Source organism: Erpetoichthys calabaricus, chromosome 3, assembly GCF_900747795.2.
Source record: "Erpetoichthys calabaricus chromosome 3, fErpCal1.3, whole genome shotgun sequence".
NCBI lineage: Eukaryota > Metazoa > Chordata > Cladistia > Polypteriformes > Polypteridae > Erpetoichthys > Erpetoichthys calabaricus.
The window spans coordinates 247668557-247686892 of NC_041396.2; the positions used below are offsets into that span (position 1 = coordinate 247668557).

The 18336-nt window shown below is 41.6% G+C and overlaps 2 protein-coding genes across 2 annotated transcripts in view; both read left to right on the forward strand.

Annotated features, from left to right (window-relative positions):
• Positions 1-18336, forward strand: part of LOC114648745 (transmembrane 4 L6 family member 5-like) — a 213519-nt gene that overhangs the window by 25804 nt on the left and 169379 nt on the right. The window lies entirely within an intron of this gene.
• Positions 3498-18336, forward strand: part of LOC114648740 (uncharacterized) — a 34098-nt gene continuing 19259 nt past the window's right edge. Inside the window, exon 1 of the mRNA XM_028797949.2 lies at positions 3498-3704. Within this exon, the coding sequence (XP_028653782.1) occupies positions 3630-3704 (75 nt within the window). The 5' untranslated portion in view covers positions 3498-3629. The remainder of the gene's footprint in view (positions 3705-18336) is intronic.

Genomic DNA, 18336 nt, shown 5'->3' on the forward strand with positions numbered 1-18336 from the left:
GTCTGAAACTTAAAAGTACCCCTTATGAGAAGCAACTGCGGGTCATAGCTGAGTCATTACTATCTACATTAAGAAAATATACAGAAGCCATTATGAAGGATGACAGAATGTTAGATTATACAGCACTATGTACAGAGTACAAATCCAAGGAGGTTATGTGTATGCTATATAAGGCACTGGTGAGGTCTCACCTTAAGTCCTTGCTAGAAAAAGCCCATGGTGGATCAAATAGGCTGATTCCAGGAATTAGAAATATAAGGTATGAGGAAAGATTAAAGAACTGCAACTTACCAGTTTAAACAAATAGAGATTAAGAGGGGACAAGATTAAAGTTTTTAAAATTGTGAAAATAATTACAGCAGATCCAGGCTGATACTTTAAAGTTTTTGAATTCAACAAGAACATGAGGACAGAAATGGAAACATGTTAAGGGTTAGTTTTCCATATATGTTAGAAAGGTTTTTTCACACAGAGAACCACAGACATATGGAATGAATTACTGGACATCAAATATTTTCCTTCATGAACAATTAAGGGTGTTATCTTATGGATTTCCATCTGCTCATCACAAAAATTGCCTTTACATTTTCCTATCACTTGCCGTTTTCCTACAATCATTTATTTCTTGTTGTCCTCTCATAATATAAGTATATGTACAAAGCACAGTAACTACAACTGAACCGTTTTTGATGATCTAAAAGTAGGGACACTGCAGTTCGGATGTTTCAAGCACTGTTCCTTCAAGGGGGCAGCCATGCTAAAAAGTCACATTACATTTAAAAGAACTGGCTGCTGCATAAGCATTAGGTTTCAAGACAGGAAAACATGGCACATAAACCACTAGCCAGACCAACAAAGATATTTTGGCCTCTTTCTCCTCATATTAAATATGGATTGATGAAAAATGTTGTGAAAGTGGTGAACAAGGAAGATGAAGGATTTCAAAATTTGAGTCAGGTAATTTCAAAAATAATTGATGCTAAATGAGAACACAGGTGGGACCACCTGCTGGGTATTCCTGCCTGACGCACCTCCAACAGTGCCATCTTGCTGACTGCAGTGTCTGCTGACTCCATGATGTTTTGCTCCTTTAATTCCAGAACATCTCAAGATGGTGGAGCAGCCAGCTCTTAAAATCCTTGATTTCCCCCCGCTTTATCCTTTCTTCTGAGCCAGAACCAGAAGCTCCCTTTTTCTGCCTCCTCTGCCAGATTTTTGAGGGCCTTCCTCAGCTTTAAACTTGTAATCCCAACAGACTTCAGGAACCTCTGGGAGGATGTTCCAGTCAAGCCTCTGCAACCTACCTCTGCTGGGAAGATGGAGGCCCTCCACCCTGCTTGCGAGCACGCAGCTAACAGTTCTGCGTACTTTTCCTCTAAGAGTAAGGAAAGCTTTGTTGTCAGTCCACAAATCAGACACATCATCAGTGACAAGCGGTACAGAGGTCTGCTTGTGGGGCTGGAGGAAATCACTTGGAAGTCATTTAAGAATGTTGAGAATTTCCTTAACAACTACAGAGCACCAAACTACACTCAGCTGGTTGACAGCTTGCTTCAAGCACACAAAACCATGAAGTGTAGCAAGTCACTAAAGGTTAATTTTCTGCATTCACACATGGACTTCTTCTCTGATAGTATTGGTACAGTCAGTGACAAACGTGGTTAAGTAATGGAATATGTCAGCATCATTATGTGATTAAACATGATAAATGCAATAAACGTTAATTTCATGTTTCTCCAAAATACATGAGGCAGTCAACCCGAAATTATATTTGAGTTCTGCTTGAAATTGTGTATCAATACCAGGGAGAAAACCCTTTAGAAAGCTTTGTTGCCCAGCATGGTCCACTTCATTACTTGATAAAAGGATTGTGAGGACCGTCCAAACTCAACTTGATGTTCTTCTGGAGAAATTAGTTGGATAGGATTGGTGAGCTTTGTTGGACTGAACGGCCTGTTCTCTGTGAACTTTTTCTAAAGTTCATTGTAGAGTTCTTCATCCACTGCTACCAATTAAACTGTCTGCTCACAGCCTTCACTGAAATATGAAGTCAACTGTTTATGTGCTGCTTGCCTGTTTTCTTTGTAATTTGAACTAAAGCACAGCTGCATCAGTCAAGGTCACACTCTTTACCCACATTTGACTTTTACTGATGATTTCTGTTACTCTTTGCCCTAATCCTCACTTTTAACACACTTCCTTGTAAGATACCAGCAAGCCTAAATGCCTTTATCATGAAGTGCCTGCCATATCTCCTTTAGTATGAAGGTCACTGACACATCATTTTCTGGACATGCCGGGCCAGAACCAGGGCCATCAGGGTCTGCAAACATATATGAACCAAAGCATGCTGGGATGAAATTGCTTCATTATTTCTGGAATATCCGCTTTCCATGTGCTCTATGTTTCTAATTTTTTAGTCTGGTTGGTAGTTCTTTATAAAAGAAGTTTTCACTTCTGGTTATTTAGTTTGAAATACATTTGTATTTCAGCTTCAGATCTTGTTTTATGTAATCCTAAGGAAGTGTTGGCCTGGGTGTGTTTGTTAGGTAAATGAGGGATTAGCAGTAGGCACACTTGGCTTGTGAGATATTTTTCAGCATTTTTATCCAATGTTCAGCTTACACAGTCCCCATTTACTTAGGAGATACATTACTAAATCAGTATCTTCTTCTACAGTGCAAGAAAACACAAGTTTTCAAACAATTCCTTCAGTGTATAAAATTACTTCCCTGATCCTATAAACCCTTTGCTGGCACAAGTATAGTGGATTTTCTTCATTTTTGTAGTTGTGCTCAGGAGCCTGCTGCTTGCCAACAAAGCTTGAAAAAAGCTAACGAGAGGAGAAAGACGGCTGAGTTAAAGGTGCGATCTGCCATAAAAACAAAAGACAGCTTCACCATGCTGTTGAACCCCCTCCCTGTGCTCTCCTTCGAGCCCTGCATTCAGATCTAAAGTTAAGGCGCTCTTGTTCTTGTCGGTTTTCAAACGCTAACTTCCTGATGGTTCTCTAACACTTGTTGTCACTTTCAACTTCTGCGCTGTCATCTGCCATTGTTTCATTTTTTAGAGCCCCTATTCGTTTCAGCCTGCAAGCTGTATTTGCAAAACCTGAATTGATGTTGGTGTAACATGAACAGGGCCTGTTTTACGCTGTTTTTATAGCAGTGTGACAAAGTGTTCTGTTAGAGGCGCAACTCTGTGTAAACAGATTGGCCAGCGGGTCACAAGCGTTTAACTAAGGGGCTTAAAGGGCGACTTGAACTTCAGCGAATATTGCAATGAATAAACAAATACAATCGCTGGTATCAGAGTCACTGATCGTGGCCGCACAATTACCACTTAAATCCCCGTTGTCCTTATCATAAGATCGCCAGTCCAGTTGCCGGTCATTCGCTTTTTACCAGCGAGTCCGTTTCACGTCTGTACGTCTTCACCCGCCCTTACGCCTCCCACAACCCCCCTACCTCCCCCCCATGGACGCAGCAACACCCGCCCTCACCGGGCTGCAGCGCCGCCGTGTTGGGTGCGGCGTACACTCACCAGTCCCACTGCCTGCCTTCTCCTTGACTCAGGGGTGAGTCTCTCACTTCCTAAGTCAGAAACGCGCTCGAGTGAGCACTGCGACCATGGGAACACCCGGGCGTCGAGTACTCTCCAGGGCGGCAAGTGAAGACAAGGTCCTGGACTCTCTGCTGAAGGAGGTGAGTGCCGCAGCTGCACACGTGGGCTTCGTTACGAGGTGCCGGTCGTCCGCTACTTTAGCCTGAAGCGATCGGCTATTCCGGAGCGGAAAGACGAGACTGGAGGTAGTCGCGGTTAGCTAAGTGATGCCAGCCTGGTACACTTGAAAGATCCAGTAGAGATGATTCACGTCTTTGAACAGTTAGGAAGTCGTAAACCGCGGCGTAAAGTCATAAACACTGGGGGCTTCAGCAGGAGTCTAGAACAGAGGGTAGTTGATTTAAGAAATCCTGAATACCGTCGGTCCATCCATTTGTCCCAGGCTTTTTTTAATTACATTTATATTTTATTTTTACATTTCTGTGAGTATCACACCGTGGGGTGCCCAAGGTACAAATCGTGTAATGATGGGGCAGTAAACGATGCTCGCAGCCAGGATTGTGCCATGCAGCTCGGGGGTCCGATCGACAAGTTTACCGATAAGTTAAACTGTCGCTGCTGGCTGGCTGGTGGTGGTGAAGTGCGTAGAAAAGTCTTCAACTTTTATTAGACTAATTTAGCAGTTTACACGTACTCGTCTCAGTAGAGCTGATTAGTGACGGCATTCACCCAGAGAGGCACTGTATGAAGTTAAAGTTGATTTGATTGATTCAAGAACACTGGGAATTTCAGACCAAGTGGAGTAGTGTACATTTTTGGACGTTTTCCAGGGCCTTTTTAACACCCCGGGCAAAGTAGTGCGCTGGGGCCACTGTTTTGATTGCAAAACAGAAACATACATAAGCATCAGAAACATCGTGCGCCCCAATACTCCTGGGACCCCCGGCCAGTGCCAATTGTGCCCATGCGTTAAGACGGACCAATCGTATCTAAAGGCACCACTTGCCTAGGAGAACAAAGTGGACGCGTCAGTTGACAAAATTATACCTTGTATTTTGTAAAGGTTTCCTAATTGTTGTTTTTGACTTTAACTGCAATACGCTGTTGACTAATAGGTGTTTTCCATGTGTCTGTGGTACATGCGATGAGCCCGTGGACACACAGTGTCAGCTTTATTAATTGTGATTTTTTCCTTCCGCGACACCAGACTGGAGGGCAATGAACTGGTGTTTACTTGCCAAGGCAGGCTTGACATGTTGTACGTAGATTTGTGCAGAATCTGTGCAGTGTATGGCAGGTTTTGTGGCACACCGACAGGGCCAGGACTGGCGCTGCAGAGCGAATACGATCTGAATTCAGCCTATAGACTGGCCACTAGCTGCCCCGTGAAGAGTGGGTTCCTGCCTTGCAATCAGTGTTGTCGGGATAGTTGCTGGCACTCCACGGCCCTAAACTGGATAAACGGGTTGGAAAATGGGTGGATTTCTTAATGCGACTGCCGTACTTTTTGATGTATGATACAATTACACAATAGTTTTTTTAACCACACGTTATTCAGGAATGTGATTAGATGTGGTATGATTCCAGTGAAGATATGCCAACCTGTTAAATAAATATGCCTGTTGAGAATGACTGTGTCCTTTGGAGGGCCGGCGACCCAATCAGGTTTGTTTCTTGAACTGTGACAAATTCTCAAAGATCTGTCGAGAAATAAATGGATCTAAAATTGTGCGAAGGGAGTGAATTTCAACCTGTTCGATGGCTAGTATTAAGGATGCGACCACAGTGTCCTGCCAATGATCGCAGAGCTTTACGGGGACTGTCGAGAAACGTCAGTTCCAGCTACATGATCGCTCTGAACTCAACAGCTGCAGAATTTGCCCAGAGAACAGTGACACTTTTTAACATCATTATTTCTTTCATTTCCCGCATCAAACCGTGCACGAGTTAGCCGGTCCGGTGAGACGTCAAACCCAATGGGGTTAAATCAGCAGCTCGGTTCTCGTGCTCCCTTTTAAAATCGGCCTGGCTCGTGACACGCAGCAATCTGTGGTCAGCACAAAACGCTTTACTAAATAAAAAAAAAAAAAGGTAACTCATGTAGTATGATTGTGCAATTGATTTGATGAGGTTACTTTACTCCTAAAAATAAAGTTGCCAAAGTAGTTCCTCAGCCCTTTTGGTTCCATAAAGAACTTTCTAAAAAAAGAAAGAGCTGTTATTTATTTAGATGAGTAACAGGTTCCCTAAATAACCACGTGAAATACCAAAGGGTTAATCTTTGTAAAATTACTATTTCTGAACACAATAACACAGGCTTAGTTTAGGTTTTCCTGCTAGGCAGTCTACTACACATTAAAGATTTGTTTTGTTCACATATTAGGAAGCTTTTCATAGCAGAAAGTACCAATTTCATGTCCAAAGAACCTTTTAGAGAATGAAATTGTTCTTTGTCAATCAATACTTCTATTAGGAACCGCACAACTTAGTAAAGTGTCAGTTTAGAAGCATTACTTTTAAGAGTCTAAGTGACTGGGGAATTCATTTCTTAGAATTCTCTAACCCACAGTTGTACATTGTTGATAATTTTAAGTAACTTTCCCAAAGCATTTTTGTTGGCCTAATTCAGTCTACCACTAATTACATTCTAGGTGAGGAGGAGGAGCAAGGGCCAAGCAATTGCAGCACTGATCACAAGGCAGGAAACTGCACTGCACAGGATGCCAGTCCATAGCAGGGTCCACACACACAGGGGGCCAGTTAACCTAACTGGCATGTCTCTAGGGATGTGCACAGAAACTCCAAACAGACCTGGCCGTTTTGGGGGGGGCGGTAAGGGTGGAAATGTGTAAATTGCAAGATTTTATTTCATGTTTCTGGATTCATAAAACTGCAAGGCTAACCTAATTGTGGTACCATTTTATCTTGGTCAGATTTATTAATAGGGAATTCCATCCATCCATCCATTTTCCAACCCGCTGAATCCAAACACAGGGTCACGGGGGTCTGCTGGAGCCAATCCCAGCCAACACAGGGCACAAGGCAGGAAACAATCCTGGGCAGGGTGCCAACCCACCGCAGATTAATAGGGAATTGCTAAACAATAAGAAAGTTGGAATATTTATACAGTACATGGGGAAAAAAATAGAAACTTAGCACATTAATCCACCTATTTTTGAGCCTGCAGGTAAAAAACATTGCTTCAGTTTTAAAGTCTTCCGTAATAGTTCCCTTATATTTGCTACAACCGGAAATAAAGGAGCTGATTAAGTTCAAATATATCAGCTCTAAATGATATATAATAGAGGGGAAGGAGGATGAGCAAAGGGAGTAATTCAAAAGTGTTCTAGATTGATAGAGTTAGTATTGTACAGCATGACCTGCATCTGCTAAATAACATGTAACACGTTACTCCATCGCCATGACTAGTGAGTATAACAGCCTTACCACAGAACGTCTGGTTTCCTTACTTGAAAATTTTCAGAACACGTTTTTGATTAACAAAAGCAAAAACCTGCTAAGGCTGACCTTCCATGGGTTTTTTTTCTAGACTACTATGTGGTTACATACCTAGAAAGTACACTCCTCCTTGCTTACTTACTGTACTCCTCCTCCAGGACTTTCAAATCACCTTACTACTCTGTTTTAAATATACACTGAAAGGAGTCTGCCATTTTTTATTCTACTCTGGGGTTAATTTCCAGACCTACCCATCCATCCATCCATCCATTTTCCAACCCGCTGAATCCAAACACAGGGTCACGGGGGTCTGCTGGAGCCAATCCTAGCCAACACAGGGCACAAGGCAGGAACCAATCCTGGGCAGGGTGCCAACCCACCACAGGACACACACAAACACACCCACACAACAAGCACACACTAGGGACAATTTAGAATCGCCAAGACCCGGGTTCTTCCCTGCGCGGAGTTTGCATGTTCTCCCCGTGTCTGCATGGGTTTCCTCCAGGCGCTCCGGTTTCCTCCCACAGACCTACCCAGAAAGTTAAAAATTATTGTCATGAGTACTCATGTGATTTTGAAGTTATTTCCAACAGACTACTGATACTGACATGACACGTTGACCACTGTGTTCCCAATTGGGGTGTTACGACACTCTGCATTGCTACAACCATAATCCTGGGGAGCTACAGAGGCTTGTGTACATTTTTCAAGCCAGTGTTTTTTCAGTATGAATGCTACTGGTATCCAAAGACTGTGTTAAGCCTGGTTTATACTTAAACTTGTCATGAGGACCACATGACAAAAAACTCCCCTTCTCGTGGCTCATAAGCACTGGGCTTTTGCAGTGTGCTATGCACAGAATTGTTTCTAACTACATGGAGGTGTGGACGCGACGCCATGTATTCAATGTAGTGAGTAGATGCTGGTTACTTGAGTGCTAGAATGATGACCGAAGGGATGAATATGATGCAAGTGGCCATCAGTGTAAGGAAGACACGCAAAATATTTGTTGTGTATCTGTTGATCATGTAGGTGACCCACTCACTTGAATGTTATACTTGCTGTCTCTTTGCAGCTTTTGGTTAATGGGTCTAACACTCCAACTCTTCCTCCATCGGCTGTCTCACTTTCTCTGCTCTGAGATTGTTAGATACTGTACGAAATGTTGACCAAGCACTGTCACCAAGCCCGCTGACTAGGAGAATATCAATGTATGGATCGAGCAAGCAGCCACAAGTATATGTGTGTTGAGGTCTGTGCCCAAGCTACATGTGGTAAGCGTACTGCTTGAAGGTTTTAGAAAGTGTACACCACAATGGTAAAGTCAACAACTCAATAAAACTCATACTAGAGTGTAGTAATAATGGTGTTATCATTCCTCTCCAAAACCGTGGCTTTTAAGTAGAATGATACCCCCAAATCCCCCACTGCTTATAACAGTGCATTTGTACAGCTATCCCTTCATCTTGCCCATCATCCACTTCTAGCTCCTTACAGCAGTGCAAAACTTTCTAGAAGCAGGATCTTCTTTCCAGTTATGGTCGTTTGGGCAATTATGAGAGCTGCAGTTGGTGAAGGTGGCAGTGGCGTTCAGTGCAGTGCTGTCAGGTGGCAAAGCAGTGGTTGAGTCCAACACAGTCCTTTTGATAAAGTTGAATCTCACTTGTGGTGCCATTGTAAGCGGCCAGCTGATCATGCTGCACTACTAAGCCTGATGCCCTGCCATCCCACGCGTGAATGGAAGCTGTGTAACATCAACTGTGCTTTTATGGGACACCAATGTGTACAAATATTAGTTAGTTAGTTGTACTATGCTGTGTAATGGCTTGCTATGTAGTTAATTCTGTACATATTACAATTTATCATACTTTTAAACCCCAAAGAAGACATTTTAGTGAGATTCATGGTTTGATAGATAGATAGATAAAGTATTTATCTATCTATCTGTATCCAAGGGGAAATTCACATTCTCCAGCAGCAGCATACTGATAAAAACAATATTAATTAAAGAGCAATAAATGTGCAGTGCAAGTTAAAAAGTGCAAGGTGGAGAGTGCAAGGCAGGTATAATAGTCAATAATCTTGTATAGTGTTAACGTTTACCCTCCCGGATGGAATTGAAGAGTCGCATAGTTTGGGGGAGGAATGATCTCCTCAATCTGTCACTAAAGCTGCTCCTCTGTCTGGAGATGAAACTGTTCAGTGGATACAGTGGATTCTCCATGATTGACAGGAGCCTGCTTAGTGCCCGTCGCTCCGCCACAGATGTCAAACTGTCCAGCTCCATGCCTACAATAGAGCCTGCCTTCCTCACCAGCTTGTCCAGGCGTGAGGCGTTTCAAAGTCTTGTGCAAAATGAATCATGATGTCAATTTTGTAAAACTGTAGTTGAAATGAAGCTCAACTGACATGATTGGATTTCATGCTAATTACTTAATTTTGTACTAGTATTGGGGGTTATTGAGATCTGTTCCCTTTAATATTTTCATGAAGTTCATAATGACTCAGAATTTTTTTCTTTTGCAACATCCTGGATTCAGATTTCAGTCCTCAATTTGCCATCATTTTGTAATCCTGTCATTAGGTCCACTTCCCCACATGTCTAGGGGCATGGCCTCTGAAGTTGTGACCTGTGCTTAATCGGAGTGATAGGATGAAAGGACGTCTAGGAAGTCATTTTCTTATCTGATCTGTGGAAACTAAAAAGGCCTTGTAGAAAACTCTACTTGCGTGTTACTTTAGGTTTCGACATCTTGCTTGTTCTCTTGCCCTTGAATCTCGTCTCTCATTTTGGCTTCAGATTTGCTTTTGCTCCTGATCCCTTTTTTTGTTTTTCCTATGCACATCATCCAGTCGTGCTCAAAAAGTTAATCTGCTAGTGTGCTGATAGAACATCACCATTTGTTATTTCATCGTTGGTGGGTATCGGTTTCACAAAGAAGTTATCTTGAGGTGCAAATGGAGAACCTGCACTCACCCCTTTCACAGAAGTTTGTGTGTGGCACAGACAGACCTCAAACGGGCGTCTCTAGATTTCCACATGTAACTGTAGTGTGTCATAATATATTAAAAGAGTAACACCCTTAAAACTAAGAAGGATAAGAAAATAGGATAGGAAAAGAAAATATCAAGATGATTGTGGTGAAAATGACAAAAGATGGAAGTGTGAGTGAAAGAGAAATAATTGTCCCAACTTTGAGCAAAAATTCTGTGATTACAAAGAAGAAAAACTGTATTTGGACAACTGTTTATACCTGGCATTTAGGTGCTGTGGAAATAAAGATACTCCTAGTCCAAAATGTGTTTTTGTGGTGATAAATTGTCACATAAAGCCATGATAACAAGAACATTAAAGATTGGTTTCACTTTAAAATATAGTCATTTGCTAACAGACCTAAAACATGCATCAATCAATTTTAAGTGACCATAGAAAATAGACTCTGAGGTTTTCTAACGTAGTCAAAGTTTCTGATTAAGCTCAAGTGGCCAGCTACATAGTTGCTGAGCTAAATACTAAAAATATGAAGCCTCATACAAAAGCAGAGACTCTTATATATCTCATCCTTCAGTTCAAACATTCGTGACAATGCCCTGCCTCTAGATAGCCATCTTAGTTCTGTATAATGAAGATCATTAACATTGTTTGCCCTCACTTCTTCACTTACTGTAGCTTGGCAGACAACAAACCTGTTTATAATCTTGTTAACGATTTTTTACAACTGTGTTTAGTTCAGTTTTTAGTTTATTGCTGAGTGTTTTCCTAACAAACACTTCACGTGGAAAAAAATCCATGTATTATTGTGACATTACCATTTACTTTCTTCACTAAAGATACAAATCCTTTTACTGAAGCAACCACTGATGGAGCCCCATCTGTACAAACTCCCATACGTGATTTCCAGCTCAAACCATTAACTGCGAAGTACGAACATAATGCAGTGAATATCTCTTGTCTTTTTAAGTCCTTTACAGCAAAAAATTATCTTACTATTTTAGCATTATGAATGTGGCAAATGATTACTAAAAATTGGGCCTTCCTTCCCATATTAGTAGATTCATCTACTTAAACTGCCAAAAATATCACTTTCCCTTACACACTTTCTTCTGTGTCTGCTGACATATCATTAATCTGCTTGCCAATGGTGTTGTGCGAGAGGGGATTTTTTAACTTTATTTTCTGCTTCTCCCAAAAGCTTGTTTTTTTAACCCTTGAGAAGCAATAAGGAATTTATGAATTTAAATAAAGAATTTACGGGTTTATTCCAACATGAAAAGAAAAGCTGAAAGTATCTTCAACTGAAAAAAATTGAAAACTCAGTTTGTTAAATTAAACTTGTGGGCTGCCATGGTGAAGTAAGTCAGTGTGGATGTTACTACACATTGCTGCAACAGAGAATTAAGAGACAATATACTTGAGCATCTTTAACGTACTGGAAAAAAAATATTAAGTACTGTTTTCCAAACTTGCATACCAAATACAATGACCTGAATGGTAACTTATTTATTGTATTGGTATGAAGCTATTTTAAGTTCAGTCAAACAGAAGAAGAGGAATTATTTGAAATACTAGGGGGCTTTGCCCCCTGCTGCTGCCATGCTGCATGATCTGCATGTCACGCAGCGCTTCGAACATTTAAAAGCCTGTACAGCAGCTGTCGTTTTGTCTCACTGCCTTGTCTCGCAGGGACGTTAAAGTGTCTCAGAGAAAATCATGTGTCGTCTTCTTCTAAGCCTTCCAAGATTTTTTTTTTATAATACAGAGACATAATGAAACAAAGTTCTCCTCAACAAGTTTTGGGTAGAAATGAAGAATGAATATCCTCATATGGTCAAAAGGCTCTGGTAATTCCGTTACAGTTTTCTCCATCCTACCTATGTGAGTTCCAATTTTCTGTGCTTTAAACCTTAAAACTAACAAGCATTTGTAGAAGAAATGAGAGTGTGTGTCTCCAGTATTCCAACTAATATTAAAAAGACCTGTGAATCGCATCAAGCCCACATGTCTCATTGAAAAAGTACAATGATAAACCAATTAGTCTGTTTTGTCTGCTTCATGCTTTGCTCTAATTGATGTATATGTAGTGTCAGTAAAGAAATAATAACATTTATAACTCGGATAACATTGATGTTGGTGGGGTTGGAAGCAGATCAAACAGAAAATTGACTTGGAATGCCATAAAATAAAATGTATGACTTTGTGGTGCTATCATTAAAAAACCGACTGAAAAACACAGTGTTAGATAAGAAATCAAACAGCAGACAATTAATAATCTCTACACCAAGTAAAACATCACATAAAAACAAACAAACACAATAAAAGGTATACTCATGCAGTTGTAAGTATCATTGTGATTTTAATGTGAGGCTGTTGATTAGCCTTATGACCAGACCAGAGTTCACCATGCTCTACAGGGTGTTATTGTCCTGGGCTGAGCAAGTGTCTTAAGTAGACATTGAGAAAATAGGCAAGAGGCCTCCTAAAAGTCCCACAAAGCATGCCAGCACTTCTGCCCATGTGTGGCTTCACCCCAGAAAACCAGCCCCAACCATCACAGGTGGGCTTCAGCCTGCATTGTCCTCCAAAGGGATTCTGGCTTTAAAAGTATGAAATATAATTTAAATCTCCAAAATGCACAATAAATGCTGTTTAAGAGAGAAGAACGATCAAACCTCTGGCTAGTACAGACAACTCTCAGCAAAATTCTTTATAAATTGAAGATTTTATTTTTTTCAAATAAGTGAAAATAAACAGAAAAACAACAAATATGGAAAACGGCCTAAAATATGGAAAAGGAGTTTTTGCCTAAAGAAACAAACCACAGCTCACAAGTTCCAATACGAAATTCCATTGATTTAACTCACCCCTTACAGTCCAACCCAGACACATCATCAGTGAAGTAGCCTGGAGTCATCAGGTGTTTCAGGTCTTTCAACATCATACACTCTCATCCAGGGTAGCCCAGCCAGGGGTTAACAGCCCCCGATTTGTGTCAAGGAAGCTTATATGGTCCACGGATCACTCCTTTTGATCCACAAGCCATCTTGATGCTTTCTCAACGGCATCAGTGTTGTTTCTGATGGCTCTCTTATTGTGCAGTCCCCTCATCCCCAGCTCCTGGAGAGCCCTACAGAGTGACTGGCCAGCAAATCTTTGGTAACCAACCTCAGAGGGGTAGCAACTGGTCTTCCACCCCCTGCTTTGGTATTCACCAGTAAACAGTATCTATAAAAAGAGGACCAAAAGTTCAGAATATTTATTATAAAGAACTTCAACAACTCTCAGTGATCCACTGCTGAGATCCTTTCACTGACCTCAATATACTGTAAAGGCAGAGGGAGAACCCAGCAGCAGTGATGTCATGGTGGGCCCACCTCCTGGAGTTCAGCCCAGAAAACACAAGGAATGGTGGAACATTTAAAAGACATTAAGACATTAATAAATGTAGCAGAAATTGCATAAAGACATGAAAAATAGTCGTTCAAAATCAACCATAGAACAGAACATTTTGTACATCTAAGCTGGTTACAGGATTAGAAATGAGTACATTAAAGGGTCAGCTCAAGTTGGACGGTTGGGAGACAAAGTCAGAGAGGCGAGATTGCGTTGGTTTGGACATGTGCAGAGGAGAGATGCTGAGTATATTGTGAGAAGGATGCTAAGGATAGAGCTGCCAGGCAAGAGAAAAAGAGGAAGGCCTAAGCGAAGGTTTATGGAGGTGGTGAGAGAGGACATGCAGGTGATGAGTGTAACAGAACAAGATGCAGAGGACAGAAAGATATGGAAGAAGATGATCCGCTGTGGCGACTCCTAACGGGAGCAGCCGAAAGAAGAAGAAGGAGCTGGTTAATAAACCTTAGCTGAAGCATAACAGTGCTGTACTAGGTATAAAATATTTGGTACATTGAAAATGAAAAGTAATAAAACAAGTGTACCGGGTACCTGCAAATTTTAATTGGAAGTCAACTGGTCAATATTTATTTTAGGTAACCGTTTGTAGTGTATGCCATCTCAAAATGCTTTGCATAGTAAACATTTTTAAACAGATCCATGTTACAATGAAGAGCTAAATGTGTAATCAATAAGATCATGTCAGTACTTTGGAGTAGGTGGACAGCCTGAGATGACAGTCATAGTCATTTTTGTCATAGATAGATACTTTATTAATCCCAAGGGGGAAATTCACATACTCCAGCAGCAGCATACTGATAAAGAAAATATTAAATTAAAGAGTGATAACAATGCCAATAACAATGCAGGTATACAGACAGACAATAACTTTGTATAATTTTAACGTTTATCCCCCCAGATGGAATTGAAGAGTCACATAGTGTGGGGGAGGAACGATCTCCTCAGTCTGTCAGTGGAGCAGGACAGTGACAGCAGTCTGTCGCTGAAGCTGCTCCTCTGTCTGGAGATGACACTGTTTAGTGATGCAGTGGATTCTCCATTATTGACAGGAGCCTGCTCAGTGCCCGTCGCTCTGCCACGGATGTCAAACTGTCTAGCACCGTGCCTACAATAGAGCCTGCCTTCCTCACCAGTTTGTCCAGGCGTGAGGTGTCTTTCTTCTTAATGTTGCCTCCCCAGCACACCACCGCGTAGAAGAGGGTGCACGCCACAACCGTCTGATAGAACATCTGCAGCATCTTATTGCAGATGTTGAAGGACACCAGCCTTCTAAGGAAGTATTGTCGGCTCTGTCCTTTCTTACACAGAGCATCAGTATTGGCAGTCCAGTCCAATTTATCATCCAGCTGCACTCCCAGGTATTTATAGGTTTAAACCCTCTGCACACAGTCACCTCTGATGATCACGGGGTCCATGAGGGGCCTGGTCCTCCTAAAATCCACCACCAGCTCCTTGGTTTTGCTGGTGTTCAGGTGTAGGTGGTTTGAGTCGCACCATTTAACAAAGTCCTTAATGAGGTTCCTATACTCCTCCTCCTGCCCACTCCTGATGCAGCCCACGATAGCAGTGTCGTCAGCGAACTTCATGTGTACAGACTGCAGTGAAATTCTTACTTGCATATCCGATATAAGCTAATGTCTAATTGCACAACCCCTGGCTGTAGTGTATGTTGCTGACTGCAGTTGCTGATCTCGTTGCCAGACCATGACAATTTACAAGACTGAAAATTGCTGGACATGTGAAATTTAGCAACAATGTGACAACTTCCTTGCACAGCTGTGCTCGCCCCTTTAGCTGACAGCCAATAGAGTCCTGCCTGACAGTGCTGTATAAAGGGTTAACAGGTATGGTGAGTTCAGTCACAATCTCAGCCCATTTTTTATTTCTTTTTTTCCATTTTGTCATGGTACAATAGGCACAAGACATTAGACAGACAAACTTCTGTTTTGTTTGTGAGGTCTGAAATATCCATGTTCCTTATTTGTCATTGCTGCATTCTGTGCATGGTATTTCTGGATGAGCATTCACTGGTGTCCGCTCTCATGCATAAATCTGCTGTTGCAAATAAAGACAAAATCAAACCACAATGACTTTGTCAGGCCAGTCGCGGACTTATTGGAGTGAGTCTTAGGGTATGTCAGACTTAATGGTAGTGTGCTGCCGACTGCCTCCGACTAGCTAAGATTATGTAAATGAAGGCTTCGATTGAAAATCAGTGGAAAATTTAACACACAATGTCACCACTGTCCAACGCCCGTATGGCGGTACATCAAAAGCAGCTTTAGAGCTCAAATTTGCCATGTACACTGTGATGAAGTGTTCAACTAGAGTTTGAAAACCAGCTAACATCCATCCATCCATTTTCTAACCCGCTGAATCCGAACACAAGGTCACGGGGGTCTGCTGGAGCCAATCCCAGCCAACACAGGGCACAAGGCAGGAACCAATCCCGGGCAGGGTGCCAACCCCACCGCAGGACACACACAAACACACAACCACACACTAGGGCCAATTTAGAATCGCCAATCCACCTAACCTGCATGTCCTTGGACTGTGGGAAGAAACCGGAGCGCCCGGAGGAAACCCACACAGACACGGGGAGAACATGCAAACTCCACGCAGGGAGGACCCGGAAGCGAACCCAGGTCCCCAGGTCTTCCAACTGCGAGGCAGCAGTGCTACCCACTGCGCCACCGTGCCGCCCCCAGCTAACATGCCAGATGAGAATATTGTGGTCAATACAAGATCTTTTTCCAAATGCCACCTCTTTTACCAGGTCATCACCACTGTGCACTGCATGCACAATTCCTTTCTTACCAATAAGTTGAAGGCTCACCCCAAATCTGGACAGCAGCATAACAGGAAACCAAATGAGCTCATCAGACATTGCCTGTTGTTAAAGTTTCTTCTATACTCATATACATAAACTTGTTCTACTTAGATATTGGTGGGTTCAGAGTGCCAATATTAAGACTTAAATCCATCAATGCATAGCTGATGTGTAATTTTCCCCTATTATAATTTTTTAAAAAGGACCAAGCAACCATAATATTCCTCATTGTTCTCCTGTCCACACTTAATGGCAGGATTGCATCAGTTGTTTGTTGGCCCCTTCTTTAGCTGAGGACCTGCAGGTGGCCTCATATGAGTGTATCACTTTTGAGGCTGTGGTGTAGAAATCCTGCAATCTGTATTTAATAGAGTTATTGCTCTCTTGAGACACCGGTGTATTCTTGGTGGATTTTGAATTCTACATTCTACAGTAGTCACCAAGTGCAGTTCTTTCATTTGGTTGGTGGTTAGTATTTGATAAATCTCTGTTAGTGCTCAAACTGATCCAGCAGGTCTTGGCCAGATGAGAAGTTTGTTGATAGAGCATCTACTTTTTTGCATTTGTTAAAAAAAAGATGTTCTGTCAAGCATGACTTAAGCATTTTTGTTTATTTTATTATATATTTACAGTTCTGGTGATGTACATGTGCTAGAAGAATCTTTCATTTTCAGCCAGGGAGACAGCAAACCCTCTATCGAGGCCCCTCAGAGCCTACATTGTGTTACGCAGGTTTGATAATGAATGGGTGGATGAAAATGTGTTCAGTTTGAAAGGAAGGTGGTTTCAACTTGGCTAATTGACTGCTTTCTCCAACAACTGAGCCATCAGCCTCTCTTATCTGAACTTCATGCCTCCACTTGTCACCAGTCTCCAGTCGCTGCCCTGAAGGTTTGGCAACTGAACGCCACCAGAGTAAGCTGTTGTATAGGTTGTCAGTTTTTAATTTCAATCCATTTATTCTCTACATCTATCTTCAGTGAGGTTGGATCAAGGACTTAAAGGCTGTTTTCACGTTACCTTTTTGAGGTTTTAATCATTTATGTCTGGCGTCATACAGTATTTATCTTTGATTCTACGCATGGTTTTGTTATATTTCACCTTTCTATAGCAAACACCCTCCCAAGGCACTTTACTTGTAGATACTGTGCTTAGTAATACACCTGTTTAATACAAATAGCTTTTGTTTAGTACACACAAGCTGTAGTTTGAAAAACAGACACCTTACCAGTCCTCAGTTGGCTGCTTCTTTAAATACACACCAAATATTAGTATTGTCTGTAACAGTGAAATAACAATTCAGACTTCCACAGAAAAAGCCATACCTGAAACTGGCAAATAAAAAGAAAAGATTAAAATGAACAAAAGTGTGTAATAACCCAGAAATCCACCATCCAAAACCTGTGTTTTTGCCCATCTTAAAATTTTTACTGTTACAGATGTTACTGGTATTTTGTGCGTAGTATTTAAAGAAGAAGCCAACTGAGGACCTGTAAGATGTTTGTTCCTCAGACTACAGACTGATGTCCTTATCCTCTTATGCAGCTGTAAGTCTTCCCCCTCCTCTCCTATCCTAGTTAGATCCAGTTTGCCCTCCATTGATGGATTAAAGGCCAGAAATCCACATGACCGGCATCATCAAGTTCTTCCATGTGAACCCTGAGTACAATGAGGAGTGATTGAGGTCATTTATGTTAGGTAGAATGCCTAGAGGGGGGCTGGGCGGTCTCGTGGCCTGGAACCCCTGCAGATTTTTTTTTTCTCCAGCTGCTTGGAGATTTTGTTTTGTTTTTTCTTTCCTCCCTGGCCATTGGACCTTACTTTTATTCTATGTTAATTAGGTTCCCAAATTCTATTTTCTTATTTATTTTGTCTTTTTTCTCTTTCTTCATCATGTAAAGCACTTTGAGCTACATCATTTGTATGAAAATGTGCTACATAAATAAATGTTGTTGTTGTTGTTCTCTCAAGAACACCTTTGTATGAAATCATCCAATTCTTGTTAATCTGTCTCATGGAATAGCCTTCAATTCACGAAACAACAATACACTCGATGTGTAACAGCTTTTTT